The sequence below is a fragment of the Armigeres subalbatus genome, chromosome 2 (assembly GCF_024139115.2).
Source record: "Armigeres subalbatus isolate Guangzhou_Male chromosome 2, GZ_Asu_2, whole genome shotgun sequence".
NCBI classification, from domain to species: domain Eukaryota; kingdom Metazoa; phylum Arthropoda; class Insecta; order Diptera; family Culicidae; genus Armigeres; species Armigeres subalbatus.
The window spans coordinates 451,805,952-451,828,098 of NC_085140.1; the positions used below are offsets into that span (position 1 = coordinate 451,805,952).

At 41.4% G+C, this 22,147-nt stretch overlaps 1 protein-coding gene and 1 pseudogene across 1 annotated transcript in view; both read left to right on the plus strand.

The window, feature by feature from the left end:
• Positions 1–3,330: 3,330 nt before the first annotated feature.
• LOC134210451 (uncharacterized) overlaps positions 3,331–22,147 on the plus strand; it is a 73,745-nt gene continuing 54,928 nt past the window's right edge. Inside the window, exons 1-11 of the mRNA XM_062686496.1 lie at positions 3,331–3,485; positions 4,183–4,298; positions 4,627–5,998; positions 6,063–6,146; positions 9,834–9,917; positions 9,988–10,213; positions 16,447–17,090; positions 17,205–17,487; positions 17,616–18,068; positions 18,372–19,434; positions 20,950–21,528. Coding sequence (XP_062542480.1) covers positions 4,185–4,298; positions 4,627–5,998; positions 6,063–6,146; positions 9,834–9,917; positions 9,988–10,213; positions 16,447–17,090; positions 17,205–17,487; positions 17,616–18,068; positions 18,372–19,434; positions 20,950–21,528 — 4,902 coding nt within the window. The 5' untranslated portion in view covers positions 3,331–3,485; positions 4,183–4,184. The remainder of the gene's footprint in view (positions 3,486–4,182; positions 4,299–4,626; positions 5,999–6,062; positions 6,147–9,833; positions 9,918–9,987; positions 10,214–16,446; positions 17,091–17,204; positions 17,488–17,615; positions 18,069–18,371; positions 19,435–20,949; positions 21,529–22,147) is intronic.
• Positions 17,234–19,246, plus strand: LOC134213748 (uncharacterized; annotated as a pseudogene).

Genomic DNA, 22,147 nt, shown 5'->3' on the forward strand with positions numbered 1-22,147 from the left:
TTTTCAGAGTTTGATTTTCTCATCCAAAGACACAATCCTGGGGGGTGCCCCGTGGAATTAGACAACTTTTTGTTTCCTGGGCCAGTCTAGTGTAGACTTTGGGTGAATTTATGAGCAAAATAATGTAAAGGTAGTAATAGGTTTTCTGAAGATTTCTAAAATTTAAAAACCATTCTTTGAATTTCGATAAAAATATTTTGTTTTACTGTAAAAACGCTTGTAATCTAGTATTTTGTAGCAATAGGTGAATTCGAGAATTCCGTGAATTAACCTCAGGAGAATCTTCGAAGCTGCCAAAAACGATGGGAAAAAATATTATAATATGCTTTTTGTTCATTAATTCATTTTCATTGATTTTAATTTCATATTATATTAAAGTTTTGGTTCTTACACTGACAAATTGAGATATGGAACTTCATAAGCCGTCGAGGCTCTGCGTTGTGCCAAATTAGAATTTTCAGAACGTCAGAAAATCGCGATCGTGTTAAGTACCTGTGGCACCAGGAAAATTTGTCTAGTTGTCCGTTGAATCATAACCAGGATCGCTGGCTATCTGGGAACATGACAAGAAGTAACTCTTTCCCTGCCAAATGATTTGCGTTTGTTTTTGAAAATTATTTCTGAACATTTTTTCTTATGTTGTGATCTGCATAACATTTGGCTAGTCACCGTAGTAACACAGGAAGTACTAGTTACTCAGCGCTGTACTTGCATCAAGGTGATATTAAAATGCGGTTGTACAATTTTCTACTCTAGTACATCATGAGCACTAAAATTGCGTACTCTTATATGGGACATGAACGTCTTAATTAGTCTTTGATGGATCAGCATATCTCGCAATATACGTTTTTCGGATGCTGCTTTCTCTCTGCGTCCGCCAAAATAGTGGATTAAACTGGCCATGTATAATTTTCTAAATGCCGGTGTTACCAGAACCGGATACTGCACACCCATGCTAGGAGTTTGAAGCTGGAAAAATGAAGGAAATAGTGTATTCATCTGATATTATTGGTAATAAATTAAATTCGCTTACCTGGTTTTGTCACCAGAACATGATTCCGATCCCTTCGGTCGGCCATTTAGAAAAAATCACTTCTACTGTGCGCTTTTGAATTCTATGTGCCATTGATGATAATTATTAACTATGCATCGATGCACATAAAATTTATTGTTCGATTGAATAACTTCTAAATGAGTTTTCTTTATTTTATAAATGCTCAGCCATTAAATATCCATGTTAGCAAATAGTATTTAAAAGCTGCACATAAAATCAAGCTAAGGCCAGTTGAATCTTTTTTATATGATTCACGCACATAAAACATATTGGTAGTTTGACTTCGGTGTACCTGCAGTCGGATCCGAATCCAGAATGTAGTAAACAAAATGGTGACGCAGCGACGACGTCAATGACTGGTGATAAATATGCAAATTTGTCGAAGTTCCAAAAGAAATGCTCTCACGTCCAATTGTCTAGAAATTAGCGAAATCACAATCCAAAACATCATTCTTGCACCTTTGCTCACACCCCAAATAGCTCTTTCTTGCAGTGTAGACCAAGATGAATACACCACTGTGTATTCATCTTGGTGTAGACGTCATCCATATATGGAGAAACTGGTGCACACTTACTTTCGATTACCGAAGTCGGTAAAATTTTACTGAGTTTTTGAACAGCTGACTAAAGTCGGTAAAAATTTCAACTGCTGAAACTCGGTAAACCAAAATATTAATGAGTTGTCAAAAAGTACCGATCAAGTCAGTACTTATTATTACTGACTTGTTCGGTAAACTTTTTGTTTACTGAGTTTTTCAATGCAAAATACTTTCAGAATTTCGATCCAAAATTGGAAGACTAAGAATCAATTGAAAGGTGAAAAGTTCTAAATTGAGTTGATATTTGTACGGTTAAGAATATGGGTTCTTATGTAACAACATAATGTTTGCTTTTCTCGATTTTTCTTCCAAAACATGATATCAAACAACGTAATATTTATTTCCATATTCATTTATCCACACATTTAGAATATACATCTTTGCTATTCTTTTGTATTTTAAGAATGACTGATTTTTTATTTTGCAAAATTGTCCTCAGCACCTGGGTGGTGCGGATAGAATCGATTTGGTTGTCAAAGTGAAGCCAAACTTTTCTATTGTGCCGGAGCCAAACATTGAAGATTGTGATTATGTTCGTTTTAGATCTTATATTGATAAGTATTGTTATTATTTGGGGAAAAAATAAAAATAAACTTTGTTTGAGTTTTGCATTCTTTTTAACAAATATATTCACATTATATCTCGAGTGGAAAATGAGTAGGAATGTAACTAAAATGCACTCGTTACGAGATTTCACGAGATTCAGCAGCTGATTTGAGCAGGAATGTATGTAAACCATCGTAAAGTCATGTAGAGTCTCGCGCATTTGTGAGCCTTCATGCAGCATGGAAAGAGAAATTCGAAGAGCGGGAAATGTTTGACAGCAAAGTAACTGCAAAATAATTTTGCTTATGGAATTGATTTCAAAATATCCCGCTGCTCGCTTGAGAGCACAAAAGCGGCTCTATCCGCAGCACCCAGCTCAGCACTTGTAATTTTCATCGCTGAATCGTTGATTCTTTGGTGACAAATCTTGGCCCCAAACAGAAGACCTAATACAGCTCCTCCTAATATACATCTTTAGGAAGCAATTTGTTTGCACACAATTATCACAAGGTTCACCAGTCCATTTTTTATCAGGTTTTGTTGAAGAGGCATTAAGTCCAGACCGACCAAATTTGTTAGTTTCGGCAGTGGCAACGTTAAAAAAAAATGTGCAGCATGATGCCATTACGATGAACAAAAACACGCGCTGAGAAAAATGTTTCAGCTGTCATCTGTTATTGAAGAAAACTCAGTAAACAAGATTGACTACTGAGAGCCTATCAGAACTCGGTAATCGCTTTTACTGACTTCTTCTGCATTTCCCAGTAAACATCACATATTACTGAAAACTCGGTACTAGTCATTACCGTATACAGTAAAATGTGGCAAAATTATAAAAAAGATTACAGAAAATCGGTAATTTCTAATGGAATAGCTGATTTTCTCAGCAGTTTTCATAGTTTACCGACCGAAACCGTAGAAAAAATTGCCGAACAAGAGAATCGAGAATAAGTGTGTGGGAACATATTTTGGAGGGACAATATTTTTTTGCATGAGAGTCGAACACGGCGCAAAATTTGCAATATAGAAGAGCGCGACGATTAAAATAAATCCGCCAGACTATTACACCAAAGTGATTATAGTGTATACCGAGCTGAACACTTCCGTCATCATCAACATCGGAAAATAAACAAAACAGAAAGCAAAACATTGGTAATGGATCCCTCAGGTGATGGAATGCTCTACGCGATTGTTTATTCAAAAAATTGTTGTAAAATCCCTACAAGTTAAGTGAAATATATTTGTACCAGAGCAGTTCGAGCATTGCGTCATTATACAGTAGCCAGGTGAGTTGAAAATATGCCAATTTAATGTGTAAAAGATTATGAAAAGTTGATGCATTTTTGCTAGCCTTATTCAAAACGTATCAATATAAGCATTAGGGTGGGTCAGAAACATTCTAATCAACACTAATCAAATCAAAGATCAAAAGTTTAAATAATTCTACAGTTTAACCCTTTGTATAATGCGGGTTTTTAACATTGTACACTCTCTGTATAGCAGACCGATGTAACATTGACAAATAGTTTACTAACAGCTTTCGCCAAGCGATGGAACGGCAATAGGTCTTTTCGCGAGACGTGAAAAGATTGTTCGATTTATAATAACAAAATCATGCTGAAGGTTACTGGGTTCGATTCCCGGTCCAGTCTTTAAAAATTCCAGAGTTTATTATTTCCTCGATTTTCCTAAACGATAAGAGCTGTGATAAAATTCGAGAATCATCATGTTGATCACATGACTGAACATTTTAATTGGCACTTGGTCTGCTTTCCAGATTTGTGGATACGAATCTCGTCGAAGGATAGTGGTCACCTCAAAAACATTTTTTAAATTAAATATCTCTTTAGTGAAAAAAAAAAATCGGTATGTTTGAGTATTATGAACGAGAAAGGCCTCACTTTCATTATTTATAGCAGTTGAAATTACCCATTCCAGATTTCTTATGCATTGTTAAAACTGAACTGTTTATCTAAATTTCAGAGATGGATATTTGTCGCTTGTGTATGGAATGTAAAGAAAACAGTTTAGTTTCCATATTTTCAATCATTAATGATGTTAACATCGCAACAACAGTAATATTCAGCTGCTCCATACAGGTATGTATCTATTACTTTGAAGTGCAAAACAAAATGCAATTTGTGAAAAACTTTATGAACAATTAGTACAAAATATAGAAGTTTCAATAAATTCGAAGAGGATATCCAACAACGGGTTCAAAACGTCTGTATCTAAATGGTTGTCCATATATCACGTGGACAGGTTTCGATCAAGTTTTTTGACCAAACATTTAAATTTTTGCAAGTTTTCTGTAATGCCAAACATGTTCATAAGCATCAACCCAACTCATTGTCGTGGAAGAGTAATCTCTTTGCTGGTTTGAAACTTTCCCTTAAAATACACCCATCTTACATATTTAAATTCCAGATAGTTGAAGGTGATGGACTTCCAAGTAAAATATGCGAAACCTGCATAAAAGATGTTCAAATTGTACAAGCTTTCGTCGAAAAGGTGCGCAATGCTGATACAATACTTCGAAATGGCAAACACCAGAAGAAAGATAAGGTGGAGTTCGAAGTAATTGTTGTAAAAACCGAATTATCTGACGATGAAAATGGCGTCATTGTTGGTGGAGACAATGATTTAAACTACGTAGAACTAAAGTCTGAGTCAGATTCTGAAGATGAAAAGCTTAGTACGATTAAAGCGCGCATGAAAACGAGTAAAAGAAAAAACGTTGACACTCTTAAGAAGAAAGGCAAAAGATCTTCGAAACGCAAAACAGATAGTGACATTGATTCTGAAGCACCAGACGATCATGATTCTCTCGATGAAAAAGAACTGGAAGTGTTCGAGACTATCATCTTACCGAAAATTAACTTCGTATGCTGTGGGTGTTATCAATATTTCGGAACGCAAGAAGAGTTTGAAACGCATATTGAAGTGCATACAAAATCCGTGGTTAAAAAAACTGATACTATATATTGCGAAATATGTAAACGTAAGTTCAATAAGATGAAGGCTTTAGAAAAGCATAATAAACGGTTGAAAACATTAACAAAACTATTCGAGTGCCGTAAGTGTAGAATTCGGCTAATCAGCGCCGTTAGTAGGCGAAGACACGCTTACAGACATCCCAAAACTATCGAAGATAAGATGAAGCAGGAGTTTGGCGAAATACTTTGTTGTGTGACGAATTGTTCAAAATCATATCCATCCGAAGCTCAACTGATAAAACACAGTCAAGAAGATCATAAAGTCCACAAACGCGCTTATGTAGGGGATGATGATGCACAAAAGCCATCTGAATGCCCAGTTTGCTATAAAAGATTTGCCTCTGTACTGTTGCTTCGTCGGCATAGAAAACGAAACTCGCGACCGATGAGCCATCAGTGCGCAACGTGTGGGCTAAAGTTTCGGTCCAGGGACGTTTTGTTGCTTCATGAAACAAATCACGCGGGAAAAAAGCCATTCGAGTGCAGTATCTGCAAGAAAAGGTTTGGCAGTAGCAACGCTTTGAAAGCTCACCAGAGGTACCACTCTGACGAGAAACCGTTTGTATGTGCAACATGTGGGGCCGGATTTTACCAGAAGGCACAGCTCGTGATGCACGAGTATGATCACAGCAGCACGCCGTTTCCCTTTAAATGCGAGGTTTGCAGTAAGCCATTCAAGGTCAAAGCAGGACTTATCAACCATATGCGACTGCACACTGGTGAACGTCCTTTTCCGTGCCGACATTGTTCAATGTCCTTTTCAAACAATACAACACGATACAGACACGAAATGAATCACACAGGTGAGTGTTATTATGGTTATATGTTGTATTTCAGCTTCATGGGTTTCTTTTCATCTTTTTACAGGAGACAAACCTTTCAAATGTACTTTTTGTGATAAAAAATTTACGATAAAGCGTCTCCAAGTGGAACACGAGTGTAAACATACAGGTATGTAATTTATTTAAAACAGTGTAAACGTACGGTTTTGATATACTCCAGAGCATCACCGTATAGTAGCTCTCACTTCTGATGTTTTATGAATTCAATGTTGCTTTTCAACCTATTATTTTATTATTTTATCAGACTAAGGCCGAAGTGGCCTGTGCGGTATATAAGAGTCTTCTCCATTCGGCTCGGTCCATGGCTACACGTCGCCAACCACGCAGTCTACGGAGGGTCCGCAAGTCATCTTCCACCTGATCGATCCACCTTGCCCGCTGCGCACCTCGCCTTCTTGTGCCCGTCGGATCGTTGTCGAGAACCATTTTCACCGGGTTACTGTCCGACATTCTGGCTACGTGCCCGGCCCATCGCAGTCGTCCGATTTTCGCGGTGTGAACGATGGATGGTTCTCCCAACAGCTGATGCAATTCGTGGTTCATTCGCCTCCTCCACGTACCGCCCGCCATCTGCACCCCACCATAGATGGTACGCAGCACTTTCCTTTCGAAAACTCCAAGTGCGCGTTGGTCCTCCACGAGCATCGTCCAGGTCTCGTGTCCGTAGAGGACTACCGGTCTAATTAGCGTTTTGTAGATTGTCAGTTTGGTACGTCGGCGAACTCTATTCGATCGGAGCGTCTTGCGGAGTCAAAGTACGTACGATTTCCAGCCACTATGCGTCTCCGAATTTCTCTGCTGGTGTCATTTTCGGCAGTCACCAGTGAGCCCAAGTACACAAATTCTTCTACCACCTCGATTTCGTCACCACCGATGCAAACTCGCGGTGGGTGGCTCACATTGTCTTCTCTTGAACCTCTTCCTATCATGTACTTCGTCTTCGACGTGCTGATGACTAGTCCGATCCGCTTAGCTTCCCTCTTCAGTCTGATGTAGGCTTCCTCCATCTTCTCAAAGTTACGTGCCATAATATCTATGTCGTCGGCGAAACCAAATAGCTGGACGGACTTATTGAAAATTGTACCACTCGTGTTAATCCCTGCTCTTCGTATTACCCCTTCCAAAGCGATGTTGAATAGCAGACACGAAAGACCATCACCTTGCCGTAACCCTCTGCGGGTTTCGAAGGGACTCGAGAATGCCCCTGAAACTCGAACTACGCACATCACCCGATCGTCGCTTTGATCAACCGTGTCAGTTTATCCGGAAAACCGTGTTCGTGCATTAGCTGCCATAGCTGGTCCCGATCGATTGTATCATATGCGGCTTTGAAGTCGATGAATAGATGATGTGTGGGCACGTTGTATTCGCGGCATTTCTGCAGTACTTGGCGAATGGCGAACACCTGGTCCGTGGTGGAGCGTTCGCCCATAAAACCCGCCTGGTACTGCCCCACGAACTCCCTTGCAGTTGGTGCTAGTCGACGGCATAAAATTTGGGAGAGTACCTTGTAGGCGGCGTTCAGCAATGTGATTGCGCGGTAGTTGCTACAATCCAGCTTATCGCCCTTTTTGTAGATGGGACACACGACACCTTCCATCCACTCCTGCGGCAAAACTTCCTCCTCCCAAATCTTGGTAATGACCCAGTGCAGCGCTCTAGCCAGTGCCTCACCACCGTGTTTAAATAGCTCTCCTGGTAGTTGGTCAACCCTTTGTTGTTCTTCAGCCGGCCAATCTCCTCCTGGATTTCCTGGAGATCCGGAGCCGGTAGAATTATGTCCTGCGCGCGTTCTCCCAGGTCCATCACCATACCGCCATCTTCGTCTGCCACATCGCCATTCAGGTGTTCTTCGTAGTGCTGCCGCCACCTTTGGATCACCTCACGCTCGTTCGTAAGAAGGTTCCCGTTTATGTCCTTACACATATCAGGCTGTGGCACGTGGCCCTTACGTGAACGGTTTAACTTCTCATAGAACTTTCGTGTGTTATTAGCGCGGTACAGTTGCTCCGTTTCTTCACGGTCTCGATCTTCCTGCTGGCGCTTTTCCTCCGGAAAATCGAGTTTTGTCTGTTCCGCGCCTGTTTATATCGTGCCTCGTTCGCCCTCGTGCGGTGTTGCAGCAATCTCGCCCATGCTGCATTCTTCTCTTCCACTAACTGCTCACATTCGCCGTCATACCAGTCGTTTCTCTGATCCGGGGGCACCGTGCCAAGTGCAGCGGTTGCGGTGCTACCAATGGCGGATCGAATATCTCTCCAGCCATCTTCAAGAGACGCTGCGCCTAGCTGCTCTTCCGTTGGAAGTGCCACTTCCAGCTGCTGCGCGTATTCTTGGGCTAGTCTACCATCTTGTAGCCGCCCAATGTTAAGCCGCGGCGTCCGACTTCGACGCGTGTTGTACACCGTCGAGAGTTTTGAGCGCAGGCATACTGCAACGAGGTAGTGGTCGGATTCAATATTCGCACTGCGGTAAGTGCGGACATGCGTGATGTCGGAGAAGAATTTACCGTCGATTAGAACGTGGTCGATTTGGTTTTCCGTTTCTTGGTTAGGTGATCTCCATGTGGCCTTGTGGATATTTTTGCGGGGAAAGAAGGTGCTTCGGACTACCATTCCGCGGGAGGCTGCGAAGTTTATGCATCGTTGGCAGTTGTCATTCGATACGGTGTGCAGACTATCCGGTCCGATGACCGGTCTATACATTTCCTCCCTTCCTACCTGTGCGTTCATGTCACCGATGACGATTTTAACGTCCCGCAGTGGGCATCCATCGTATGTCTGCTCCAGCTGTGCGTAGAACGCTTCTTTCTCGTCGTCAGGGTCTCCCTTCGTGTGGGCAGTGCACGTTGATGATGCTATAGTTGAAGAAACGGCCTTTAATCCTCAGCTTGCACATCCTTGCGTTGATTGGCTGCCACCCAATCACGCGTTGGCGCATCTTACCCAGTACTATGAAGCCGGTTCCCAGCTCGTTGGTGGTGCCACAGCTTTGGTAGAAGGTAGCCGCTCGATGCCCGCTTTTCCACACTTTCTGTCCTGTCCAGCAAATCTCCTGCAGCGCCACGACGTCGAAGTTGCGGGGATGTAATTCATCGTAGATCATCCTGTCGCAACCTGCGAAACCTAGCGACTTGCAATTCCATGTTCCAAGCTTCCAATCGTGATCCTTTATTCGTCGCCCAGGTCTTTGCCGATTATGTTGAGTCGTATTATCTCTTATATTCCTCGTAATTATAGGTTTTCCATACGGCTTATTGGGCCTGCGCAAACCTCCTGTCTCGTCGGAGGGCCGTCGTGTCAGGGCTGTTAAGCGTCCCACCTAACACCAGGACTTGGGCTTGTGCGCTTTGAGCGGCACACGGTCGCTTTGGTGGGGCCTACTTGCGGATACATGCAGCTTTTTATAGAGGTTTAACAGGGCCCACTGTCAAACCCCACCACATCCTAGGCAAGCCCCACAACTCGCAGATGGCCTGGGGAGGGATCGTCAAGCCCTTGGACATAGTCCCTGCTGCCTGCTGCTTTTCAACCTGTCTAGTCCAATTTTGGAATTTTGGGCTCATTTCGTAGCTTAGTTGGTTAAAGCACCAGTCTAGCGTATTGAGGGTCGTGGATTCGAGATTACCTTCAATACATTTTTTAAGTCAAAATCTTCCACGTCATGTGAAAATTGGTGTTCTTTAGAGTCTACGGGCACTCTAGACAATTCTCTAACTGTTGTGAAAGAACTATGAAAAATGAAATATGTGCTACTTGTCTTAAATTTTACATATCCCCTTCTAATGTCGTTGCAGGTATCAAGCCGTACAAGTGTAGTTATTGTGATAAAACCTTCATTCGCAAACGGTTCCAGATAGATCACGAAAGTAGTCATACTGGTGAGTGTGGAAAAAATCACATTTATTGGAAAATAGCTATGCTCATTCATATTCTTCCGAACAATAACAGGTGTGAAACCATATGGGTGCGATTTATGTAATCGTAGCTTTAGCCATAAAACCGGCTTGCGTCGACATCGGTTGGAAGTTCATCATCTTGAAGGAAGGGAAAATAGGACAACCGTGGAAAGCCCTCATGTAGTAACAGTTTCCGTTTCCAATTCAACGTACGAGTCCACAGGACGAACAAACACTAGCCTCAACGAATATTCGAGACCAAACAGCAGTAGCGAGTGGTAAAGTTTAAAGTACAACAATAGTGTGATTGTAAGTAGTTTATTTTAATATGTGTTTATTGTCTAAGTCAACAATCATGAATGCACATATTTTTACCCAATTTATTCGCGAAGTCGAAGCAAATTCTGCTCTTCCCTCCTATGGGAAACCCCATTTCTATCTGTCAGAGTTTGAGTGAAACATGGCCGCCATCTCCTCCTCTCTGTTGCTCTACTGTAAAAATCCATAAAGAACTGTCATTGTTTGTGTGAGGAATTTTGCTTCGACTTCGCGAATAGAAACCTAGAGCTAGACTCACCAAGCATAGACAAAAAGCGTGTAATGTTACAATTTGTTCCTCGGAACAATCATTCTGACATACACATTCAGTCTCTCCAATTTTTGAGATTAGCGAAACTGGCGCAACGCTGTATAATTATGTCTATGGGATCGATACACAATTTTCTCTTTATAAAGATTGATTGTTTAATCTCATCTCAGGCAAGAAGTTTTTAGCCTTGCAACTCGGTCAATTTCGCTTCTCGACCGCGGACAGAATTCCTGAGGAGTGAGACTACTTTTACCATGGCCGCATTATCGTGTACAATACATTTTCCCTCTAGGTGTTGCTCTAGGTCTCGGTCTAGGTCTTGACATTATTTAGACAGACAAACAGACATAACACTTTTAACATTAAGCGGCAAGCCAGAGTGAACGCGACGTGCGATGCGACAGTGCAGTTTGACAGCCTGTTGATAATGATTGTTATACTTTTACGCGCGTCGCATCGCTCATCGCGTCTACTCTGGCTTGCCCCTAAGGGCCGATGTCCACGTAGCGGTTTTTCAAGCTGCGTTGACGCAGCGTTACTCGGCGTTGAATCAGGCTATGAATGCACACGACAAGCGGTAATTTGCCGCAAAACTTCTAACGTCAAACCAATCTGTCACGCCAAATGTCATCCGCCTGCCAGCTGTTGTCAGTTTGTCATTTTCCATTCTGTTCCAATATGAATCGAGTTATCGATTCACATAAAGACATCAAACGTGAAATATGTAAAGAATTACAAATTTAAAAGTTTGATTTTGATTTGTATGAAGCTCATTGCCCCCGAACAAGAATCAATGGGTAATGCTATTAAAAACATGTCATTAGCTTTTACCTACATATATGATGGCAGACTAGAGCAAGTATCTCAGTATTTTCCCAAAATAAAAAGTTCCATTGATACTATCTAGTAGAGAGTAGAAAAATCAATTCACTGTCGATTCAAAAGTCACCCAAAGTCACTTCTAAAATGAAAAGTTCGAACTTCCGAAATTAATTGTAGAGCTGTGAAATTGAAATCATGCCACACAATCCGAAAACACGTTTTCAATACAGAGAGGCAAAAATTTGGCATTGCTTTGCTTTATCCCAATGTATTTTCTACAATTATAATAAATAATTATTGTTATAATTTCATGTTCTTTATTCTTTATTTCCAACTTAAATTTATTACTTCATTGGGTTAGATTAATCTCGAATAATTGTGGATCCAGACATTTAATTGTTCTTATCTTGAATCCATCATATGTTGTCTATGGGGTACGATTCTTTAATCATTTAATATATCGGCTAGATAGGGACGAATCATTATTTTGTTCCGGAATAAAAATTCAATAAACATTTTGGTCAGTTACTGCAGCCGATTTTCACTCCACTGTAATACGGACCGACCGCAATAGCGTTGCCCCACAACACTAGAAGAGTCGCACAGATCCCGGAGTCTTACTGTGGCTCGCCACCATCTCATCATGTGGTCCCGTTTCTTTTTGCAATCGCAATCCACATTGTTTGACGACATCCTTCCGTCAACATTCCTAAAAACATGTTTATCTATCAGCAATAGAAAAGCTAACATATAGGAATCTCGGTATCGAACTTACATTTATTATTCTTCCCATGGAACTGGTATCGCCTGCCTTGGTGTAGGGTCCCGCGGAATACACTTTGTTGGTTGAATTTCGTCTGCTCCGTCATTCAGTCCAAAACTGTCACATCGCTGTCTGTTCGGAAATCAATTTATTCTGATAAAGTTGGTACAATCAACGTCACTATCGCACACATATTTCGGTTGACTTTAACACTATTCGCCAGCCTGGGATGTTTGCTTGTCACTTCTTTCCAAAGGTGTGTTGATCACGGCTGGTATTAACATAGGAGCGAAAGAAACATTTGCTGCTCCGAACTATTACTCGCACTATTCTTTAAAAAGTTAGATTTGAAACGTTTTGTTATTTGCAAACTAATTTGCGAAACCAAAATGAACTGATTTGCGAAGTATTTTTGTTTGTTTTGATTTCGCTCTGACAGATTCTTTCTGCAGATTTTCCCATTAGAAATCTTGTTGGAAAGAAAAAGAATAGAGAAATGTCAAAAACTACTCGCGTGCACGCTGCGTTCCTGTGGGGAAAAGCGGTGACTTTGCGGTAACTTTCGCCGCAAATGAGACGCGAGTCGACGCCGCGTTAACGCAAGTGCGTGTGCATGATTCTATGTGATGTTGGGTACTTCCTGCCGCAAATGCGTGGACGCCGCGTGCACGCAAGTTCAAAACCGCTACGTGGACATCGGCCCTAACTCATCAGATTCATCGTCGTACAAACACTAACGACATCTGTGGTTTTCACTATGTTAGGCAAATCACGAACCAGATGGCGGTTGTGAGCAAACGTGCGCCACGGGTGAATTGATGGGCCTACTAATGTTTATTCAAATGGACCAGTAAATCAGTGAATGATAAGAATTTCACGAGTGTTATGTTTGTTTGTCTGTGTTATTTACCTGATCACGAAAAAAAAATTCTTCACATCTTGATGTTTTTTAAGTTAAATAGAACAGAAAAGAATTCATAAAATTTGATTGTTGAGTTGAGATTTCGAAAAAATTTAAGGCTCGAACAATGATTTTTAGTCCGGTGTTGAACTTAATCTAAAATTAAAAACCCAAATTTATCCCCAAGTGGTGATTATGCCTTTCTCGATTCGATATGTTGGATTCGAATTAATGTTGTAAATGCTGTGCTAATTGCCTACATCTTGGCGGTTAAAATATTTGATGCAACTCTATCACGCTGCTTATAAATTACTCAATAATTGAGTAATTTTTAAGCAATTATTATGAGAGTAATGGATTGCGTCATGGCTAAATTGATTAATGACTTAAAGTGTGCATGTAAACAGCGTATTTGTTAAAAGAAAAATAGAAATATTATTCAAATCGAATGAGTTATTAGCAAACAAAAACAATAGTGTCCAACTAGGAAAGTTTCTCCGTCGAATGAAACTAGTTGCACTCGAATCGGTTAAGTCCTTCTATATAAAACGTGTTTAACAATAAAAAATTCCCGGGGCTACACACACACACAGTCAGACATGTGCTCAATTTTTCGAGCTGAGTCGATTGGTATATAACACTATGGGTCTCCGAGCCTTCTATCAAAATTTGGCTTTTGGAGTGAAATTATAGCCTTCTGGTACAACTTTGTTGTACGAGAAAGGCAAAAACACCTTAATAAAGAAAAAAAAGTGATTTTTAGTCTGTTATCTTAAATTGTGTAGAGTTTTTCAGCATATTCATTATCTCAATTTTTCTTGCTTTTTCAGCACCAGCAAGATTACTTGACTTGCATGACTTGCATTAGATATTGCTTTCACATAGCGTCATCTATAGATGACGTATGTGTATACGCATTTTGGTAGTGCTGTACGTTAGATTGCAACTCGTAAAATCTAAGGACATTAAAATAGTAGTTTGTGCAACTAGTTGCAAAAAGATGATTTTTTCAGCACTAGTTGTACGTTTATCCAACGAGGCTTGCCGAGTTGGATAAATACTACGAGTGCTGAAAAAATCGAGTTTTGCAACGAGTTGCACACGCTATTTTTTGCAATGACTAAATAGGCTTTGATATGATAAATCTGTACCAAAATGGTACAATTTTATTTACTTCACATGATCAATCTTGCCAAAAGATCATGCTGCTGCAGGAAACAAACATATTCCATGTTATTATGCCTCATTGTATGCTCGACAGACCATAAAACGATAGATAAACCCGCCTTTGGAAACCATGTCATCAAATTATTTCATTTATTGTGTGACACGGAGTATACACTATTTGAACACTCACCCAAGCTAATTGAGCTAAATATGGTCATGTAACTGCTGTTCTAATGCTGGTTTTTCATTTTAGCACCCAAATGAGTGCTTTAATGGATTTTATGCAACCCATTTGAGTTGCATAATGTTCATTAAAGCACCCATTTCATTTGTATGGAAAAGTAGGCCGTTTCAGGCCTGCAAGGAATTGCAAAAAATAACTTTAACTATTCAGAATTCTAGACCATTTCTCTAGTAATTTCACCTTTTCTAATGCTATATTTAAAAACGGACTTTTTATGTGAGGCCTAAACAGCTTGATTTGAACGCGAAATAAACGTTGAAACACATTTCTTTCAACTGATTTGAACGTGTTGGCCATAGGAAGGGAACCCCCTCACAAAGAACAAACAAAACTAGAGTTCCCTCTCTACACCACGGCAGGCTACTGACTGATACTTCTGCCAGCAGCTGCAGTTCTCTTTATTCAACAATAGGTATATACAATACATCCATAACAATATTTCTTAATCTATACCAAAGAGCAACTACAACTAACCGGCGCCCGCTTCTTATCCATCTTCGATCTACAGCAAAGCGTCGCACACTACCTGATATTCCAACATTCCTCCTTAGTGTGCACGCCTCGCAACTCTCCTAGCTCCTCGTAACACCGAGCCTCCCGTCCAGAGCTCCTCTTCGCTGAACAATTCCTCCTGGCCCAATCCGTTGCCCGTACAAATGGCCTCTATCCGACGTTTGCACAGCACCCTGTTGACCAGCTCCTGAATGTTCCGACGCTCCTCTCGGACTCCTGCTGACCAGCCAGCATCCTACCGAACGTTCCAACCTCCTGATGAATTCCGTCCGGCGCTACCCAAGACTTACGTGGCTGATCCATGATCCCACTGCGCCACGCGACTTATGCGGCCGATCCATGATCCCACTGCGATAACGTCGACGGCAATAACATCCCACTAAGATGGAGAACGGGAATCGTTCCTGGGCCCATAACCTGTTGGCCAGATAAGGGATGTTATTGCCGTCGACGTTATCGCAGTGCAGTGGGATCATGAACGATCAACAGAACGAACCCCAGCGACATTCTTTCTCTGTATGTTATAACCTCTTTTTGATTATTTTACTTTTCACACCCTATCGAAATATGATCAAGGCAGATTGAACAAGGTGAATGTTCGAAATGAATGTAAAGCGTATATAAATAACCGCTTTAAATAGTGTATAGGGGCGTTATGATACAATCAGAAACTGACTCTGATTTCTTTATTTCAGACCTTTCTCAGAAAGATGTATATTTCCCTTTTCTCTTTGAATATTTTTGAGTTGCAGACGGAAATAACAACAGAGAAAAGATATTTTAGTTACCAGATAAAGATTGTCGCTGGCGAGGATAGGGGAGCTAAATGTCAAAGAAGGAAAATCCATACGATTTGACAGCTTGGTTCCGGACAGCAGAACAAAGGGAACCGAAGCGACAATCTTTATCTAGTAACTAAAATATCTTTTCAACAGAGCAACAGCTGTTGTTATTCCCGCTCACAACAGTGCTGTTCGATGAGCAGCTCGAAGTTGTTCTCCTCCTGCTCGTTCTCGTTTGTCAACAAATGGACATGAGAGGGATGGGAACAACTTCAAGCTACTTTAAGCTGCTCTTTGGACAGCATTAACGTTTACTATTCGGGCGCATTGCCACCGAATTACTTGGTTTTGATTTTTTGACGTAAACTACGTCTAAGGGGAAGACTCGGATACAGGGTGTAAAATGGAAATTTCAAAATTGGGGACCGTCACGAAATCATGTAAGATTTGTAGCATTAATAGGTCCTTTATCTTCCAATGGATTTTAAAGATTTATATATCAATCGATTCGAAAACTCTCCACCAATTTGCCAGTAGTATTGGAACTTTTGATTATCAACGATAACTATTGATAATTTTAGTTTTTTCATGCATCATACAGAGCGTTCCAATCCTTGGTAATTGCCTACTTTTAGGGTATTATCAATTATTGAACTGGGGTGTATACATGGGGTCACTCGCTAGACAGTGAGGTCCCTAATCCCTCACAAAGTGGGAGATGCTGCTAAAGCTGGGTACCCGAGCAGCACAAGTCAGAAAAAAATGGTTCCACTAATTCAGTAACCAAAGACGATAAGTGCATAAACTGTGGTGGAAAACACCAAGCCGGAAACAAAATGTGCAAGGAGCGCAAACGGAGAGAGAACATCCTTAACACAATGAGGACAGAAAAGCTCACCTACGCCGAAGCGGAAGAACAGTTCCCGAAGTTGAGCAACCGATTCAACATCCTCGAAGTCGATTCAAATGAGGAGTTCCCGGAGCTGAACGATGTTGGAGGACAGGGCTCGAGAAGAGAAGCGAGAAGATCTGAAGGTACGACTAGCAGACAAGTGAAGAGAAAGACGCAGGGTAGCAGTAGAAACGACTGGGTAGGTTTACCTCCTGGTAACGTAGACCAGGGATTCGACGTAATTTTAGTGGAAACGGTTCTGGCAAGATTGCGAGAGGACCTGATCAAACAGCTGAGGTGGAAGGCTTGGCTGAAACCACTAGTGGAGCTGAGGAACCACATCGCCCAGCGGATGCAGCAAGAACATAACGAACTGGACACTGACCAGCCAATCGTTTACATCTTCAGTAAAATCAACGAGATAATCGACAACAACGCAGGAGCTCAACAAGAGGAAAGAATAGTACAAGAAAATAGAAATGGCGAATAAAGCAGTAATCCTTCAACATAGCGTACAAAGTCTAAGACCACCCGAAACCAAAGAAGAATTGTACACGTACCTAATGTCCAACAACTTCACCATCGCCTTACTCCAGGAAATCTAGCTCAAAGAGAGCATTTCAGGATGAAAAACTTTGAACTTGCATCGAAACGAAGACCAGAAGGATACGGAGGAGTGGGGATACTGATCCAACAAGGAATGGAGTTTAAAAACATCAGAATGCCAGATTTCATCATCCTTGAAGCCGTTGGAGTAAAAATCAGCAATGGAGGCGACCCTGTCAACCTAATCTCAGCGTACCTACCTGCAGGTCCAATCAACCAAGTTACAGATGATCACAGCATCTATTTCGGTGGCTGGAACAACTGGAAGGTGAAGTAGTATTAGGTGCAGACCTCAACGCCCACCATAACACCTGAAGCCCGTATTACCCGGAGTGCTCAAGAGGGAAACTAGTTAACCAGCTGATAGCAGATTCCAAATTGATCCTTTTAAACGATGGTAGCTCAACAATGTGCCTGGCCCCCGGCAATCGTGACTCGGCAATAGACTTGACTCTGGTTACAGAGGGAATGGCGAGAAAAGCAAGGTGGAAGGTGCTTGATGAAGAGTTCGGCAGCGCACATCTGTCGATCCGGATTGGAATTGGAGATGATATCCCAGTCATTCGGCAGATTTGCAAGAGAGTTAACCAAGACAAGGCAATCGACCTCCTGGACAAAATGAGACCCCAGTACTTTTACGACCCGGAAGAAATGCAGAATATCTTCGAAGAGGTGATAGAAGAAGCTTCGTACGTGGTGAAAAACAAGAAGGGAAATTACCTCAAAAAATGGTGGAATGAAAGCATCTCCGAACTCTACAAGGCTAAAAGGGAGGCTCTGAGAAACTACAATCACAACAAATCGGAGCGAAACTACCTAGAGCTGCAGAGGAGAAGAGCAGGGAGTTCCGCAAGGCTAGAAGGGTCTATATTAGAGAGCTCCCGGAGAAAATTGACGAAAACACACCCCCCAAACAAGTTTGGAACATTGTAAAAGAGATAGACACCTCACTTACTGGAGATCGACGAAAATCTGTAACACTTAACGACGAAGATGGAACCAAGTTTTATTTGCACGGCTTCTGTGGCATAGCCAGCCATGCTTGGTATCCGGAAGTTGCTAAGCATAATAAATAACCAACCGGAAATCATCAAGGCAATCCATTTGTTATAATAATATGTTAGATTCATTCCATTATCAACTCTCGAATAAAGTAGTTGCATGTTTGACGCCTTCCTTCATTCCTTCGATACTTTACATTTGGCGACGAGAGAAACCGAATCCAGAATGAATTTTGTCAAGCCTCCGGAATTTAATGTTGGAGATTCCTGGCCGTTGTATGAAGAGCGTTTGAAGAGATTTTTCGTTGCCTATCAAATCGATGATAAGGACGACAAAAGGAAATCTGCGTTTTTATTGACGGCTGTGTCTATGGAAGTCTACCAAATTGTTAAGAATTTAACGTTCCCGGCGCTACCTGAAAATAAGAAGTTTTCGGAGCTATGCGATTTATTGAAGCAGCGGTTTACCCCGACGCTGGTTGTTTTCCGGGAGAGAGCGAAGTTTTTTGAGGCAAGACAAGGTGAAGGCGAATCGATTGTGGAGTGGAGTACTCGCTTGAAGAAGTTAGCAGCCAACTGTGAGTTCGGCGACCAATTAAATCCGTTTTTGTTGAACATTTTTGTGACCGGCATGCGAAGAGGACCAATTTTCGAACGCTTATGCGAGGAGGAAGCAACTTCGACGTTGGAGAACCTTTTAAAGATTGCTATGAAGAGAGAATCTACTATGCAGCAACGAGAAGTTTTGGAAGTCCATAAAATTCAAGTACATGAGCAAAAGAAAAAGTACAAGAATGAAGCCAAGTGCTACGCGTGTGGTCAAGGAGATCATGATTTCAAGAAATGCCAATACAAAAGTTATATCTGCCGCAATTGTGACAACAAGGGCCATTTGGCGAAGGTTTGTCCATCAAGAGATAAGAAGCAATCAAGAGAGAAGCATAGTTTGAAAGTGAATCATTTGCGAATCAACAAACTCGATGTTCCTCCGCCGGTGGAAATTCAAGTTGTCGTGAATAAACATCCTGTCAATTTTGAAGTCGATACCGGAAGTCCTGTGAACGCTATTTCAAAGAGCATGTATGATCGATTGTTTCAAGACATCCCTTTGAAGACAAACTCTACTGAAGAATTTTTGTGCTACAATGGTTCTGGTTTCCGTGCTGTTGGGACGTTCAAAGCTATTATGAGGTACAAGGAGCATGAATCATTGGAAGAAGTATTTGTTTTGAAGGAACCCGTCAACCCTTATTCGGACGTCAAACAATGAGGAATTGGAGCTTGAAAATCGATTTTCACTTCTTATCAATAGACGAAAAGGATTGTAAGAAGTTATTGGATCAATTTTGAAAAAACATACTTCGGTATTTGAAGGTGAGTTGGGGTGATTCAAGCACAACAAGATCCATTTGGCTTTGAAGGATGACGCTGTTCCAAAATTTTGTAAACCGAGAAAAATTCCGTTGGCATTTAAAGAAAAGTTGAAGTAGAACTGAACAGACTGGAGAGCTCCGGTATTATTTCAAAAGCCCCTTCATCGGAAGCTGAATGGGGTACACCATTAGTACCAGTTTTAAAGAAAGATTCTTCATTACGTTTGTGCGCCGATTACCGTGTCACCGTGAATCCGTTTTGTTGGACGACCACCACCCGTTTCCTGTTATAGAAGATATTTTGCTGCTCTCCAAGGAGGAAGATATTTTGCCAAATTGGATTTGAAGAACGCTTATTATCAGCTCGAAGTGGATGATGAAACGAAGAGGATTTTGGCGTGGAGTACACATCGTGGAGTTTATTGGATGAATCGTCTACCATTTGGCACGAAGCCAGCATGTTCAATTTTTCAAGGTACGTTAGAACGAGTTCTTCAAGGATGTCGTGGTACCGTTATTTACCTAGATGACGTCCTGATTGCTGGAGCGACAGTGCAAGAGTTTTGGAGAACCTGGATAAAGTTTTAAACCGTTTGAAGGAAGCAGGGTTCCTGTTGAACAAAGACAAATGCGAATTTTTCAAGCGAATGGTAGCATACCTAGGACATGTTATTGATGAAGATGGACTACACAAAGATCCAGAGAAAGTGAGAGCCATATTAGACGTGAAACCGCCAGCTGATGTCAAGGATGTTCGAGCGTTTGTTGGACTAGCAAATTACTACGCAAAATTTTGTCCAAGTTTGGCGCAGTGTTTGAAGCCCCTGTATGAACTGTTGAAGGACGGTGTGAAATTCTCCTGGGCCAACAATCAACAAAAGGCGTTTGAGAAAGCGAAGAAGCTACTTTCCGAAGATACCGTTTTGGCTCACTATAATCCTAATCTTCTTGTTCGCCTGTCATAAGACGAGTTTAAACAATCCCATTGAATTCCACCACTTAATTGTATCCTGACAGATACGTATTTCGACCTCAACAGTAAGGCCGTCTTCAGTGTCTTGTACTTGACTCGACTACAACTCGACTACTTGACTCGGAGTACAAGACACTGAAGACGGCCTTACTGTTGAGGTCGAAATACGTATCTGTCAGGATACAATTAAGTGGTGGAATTCAATGGGATTGTTCAAACTCGTCTTATGACAGGTGAAAACATTCCACTAAAAAGCTCAAAATAATTTTCTTATCTTCTTGTTCGGTTATACTGTGACGCATCTAACGAAGGTATTGGGGCCGTGATTACTCATGTTTTCCCGGATAAATCTGAACGCCCGATTTCATTTGCATCTCGGATTTTCAAGAAACATGAGGCTGGATATTCCGTTATTGATCGAGAAGCATTAGCGATCTACTATGGTATCAACAAGTTCAGCAACTATCTGTTTGGCCGTCACTTTGAGCTGATGACCGACCATAAGCCGTTGACTGGGTTGTTCAATCCGGGTTCAAAGGGTATCCCAAGCATAGCTGCTGGACGGTTACAACGATGGGCGGCATTCCTGGCGAACTACGATTATGAGATCCGTCATGTGAAGGGTGTGCACAATGTCCCAGCTGATTTTCTCTCAAGATTTCCGTTACGCTGTGAAGATGACGAGAATGATGAAGATGCCGTAAGCTTCCTGAATTTCATTGAAGTTGAAACACGGTCTTTGGTGGAACGGAAACAGATTGTTGTTGAAAGCCGAAGGGACAAGCTTATCAGCCGAGTTGTCAATTACGTTCAGTCCGGATGGCCTAATATGATTCAGGAAGATGAATTGAAAACATTCTATCAAAAACGTGACGAATTGAGTGTAGAAGAAGGTGTTTTACTCTGGGGCTATCGTATAGTTGTTCCCACCAAGCTGAGAAAGATGTTGCTAGATGAACTTCACAAGGTACATTTGGGAATCGTGAAAATGAAAAGTATGGCCCGATCGTACTTCTGGTGACCTAATTTGGATAACGACATCGAGACCCTAGGAAAAAAATGTGAACTGTGTATTCAGCAACGACCAGAAAGAAGTGATCCTGTTTCGCCTTGGCGACTGACGTCTGCACCAGGAGACAGAGTTCACATGGATCATTTTTCGTTTCGTGGATCGGATTTCTTTGTTATGGTTGACAGCTACAGTAAATAGATTGAAGTTTTTCCAGTTCGCACATTGACGTCCAAAGAAACAATTGAGAAAACTTGTGAATATATTTCAAGATTTGGTGCAATTACCACTTTGGTGTCTGACAACGGAACAGCATTCACGTCGGAAGAATTTCAAGAATTTTGCAAATCAAGAGGAATTAATCATTTACGAACCGCGCCATACAGCCCGTGTTCAAATGGTGCCGCAGAAAATGCTGTGAAAACAGTGAAAACTGCTTTGAAGAAACTTAGCAGCGATGCAGTTTTCCAGAAGAAATCGATGTCCATGATGATCAACTCTTTTCTGGAAATGTATAGAGCTTCAAAACATGCGACGACCGCGGAAAGCCCATTTAAATTGATGTTCGGCAGAGAAA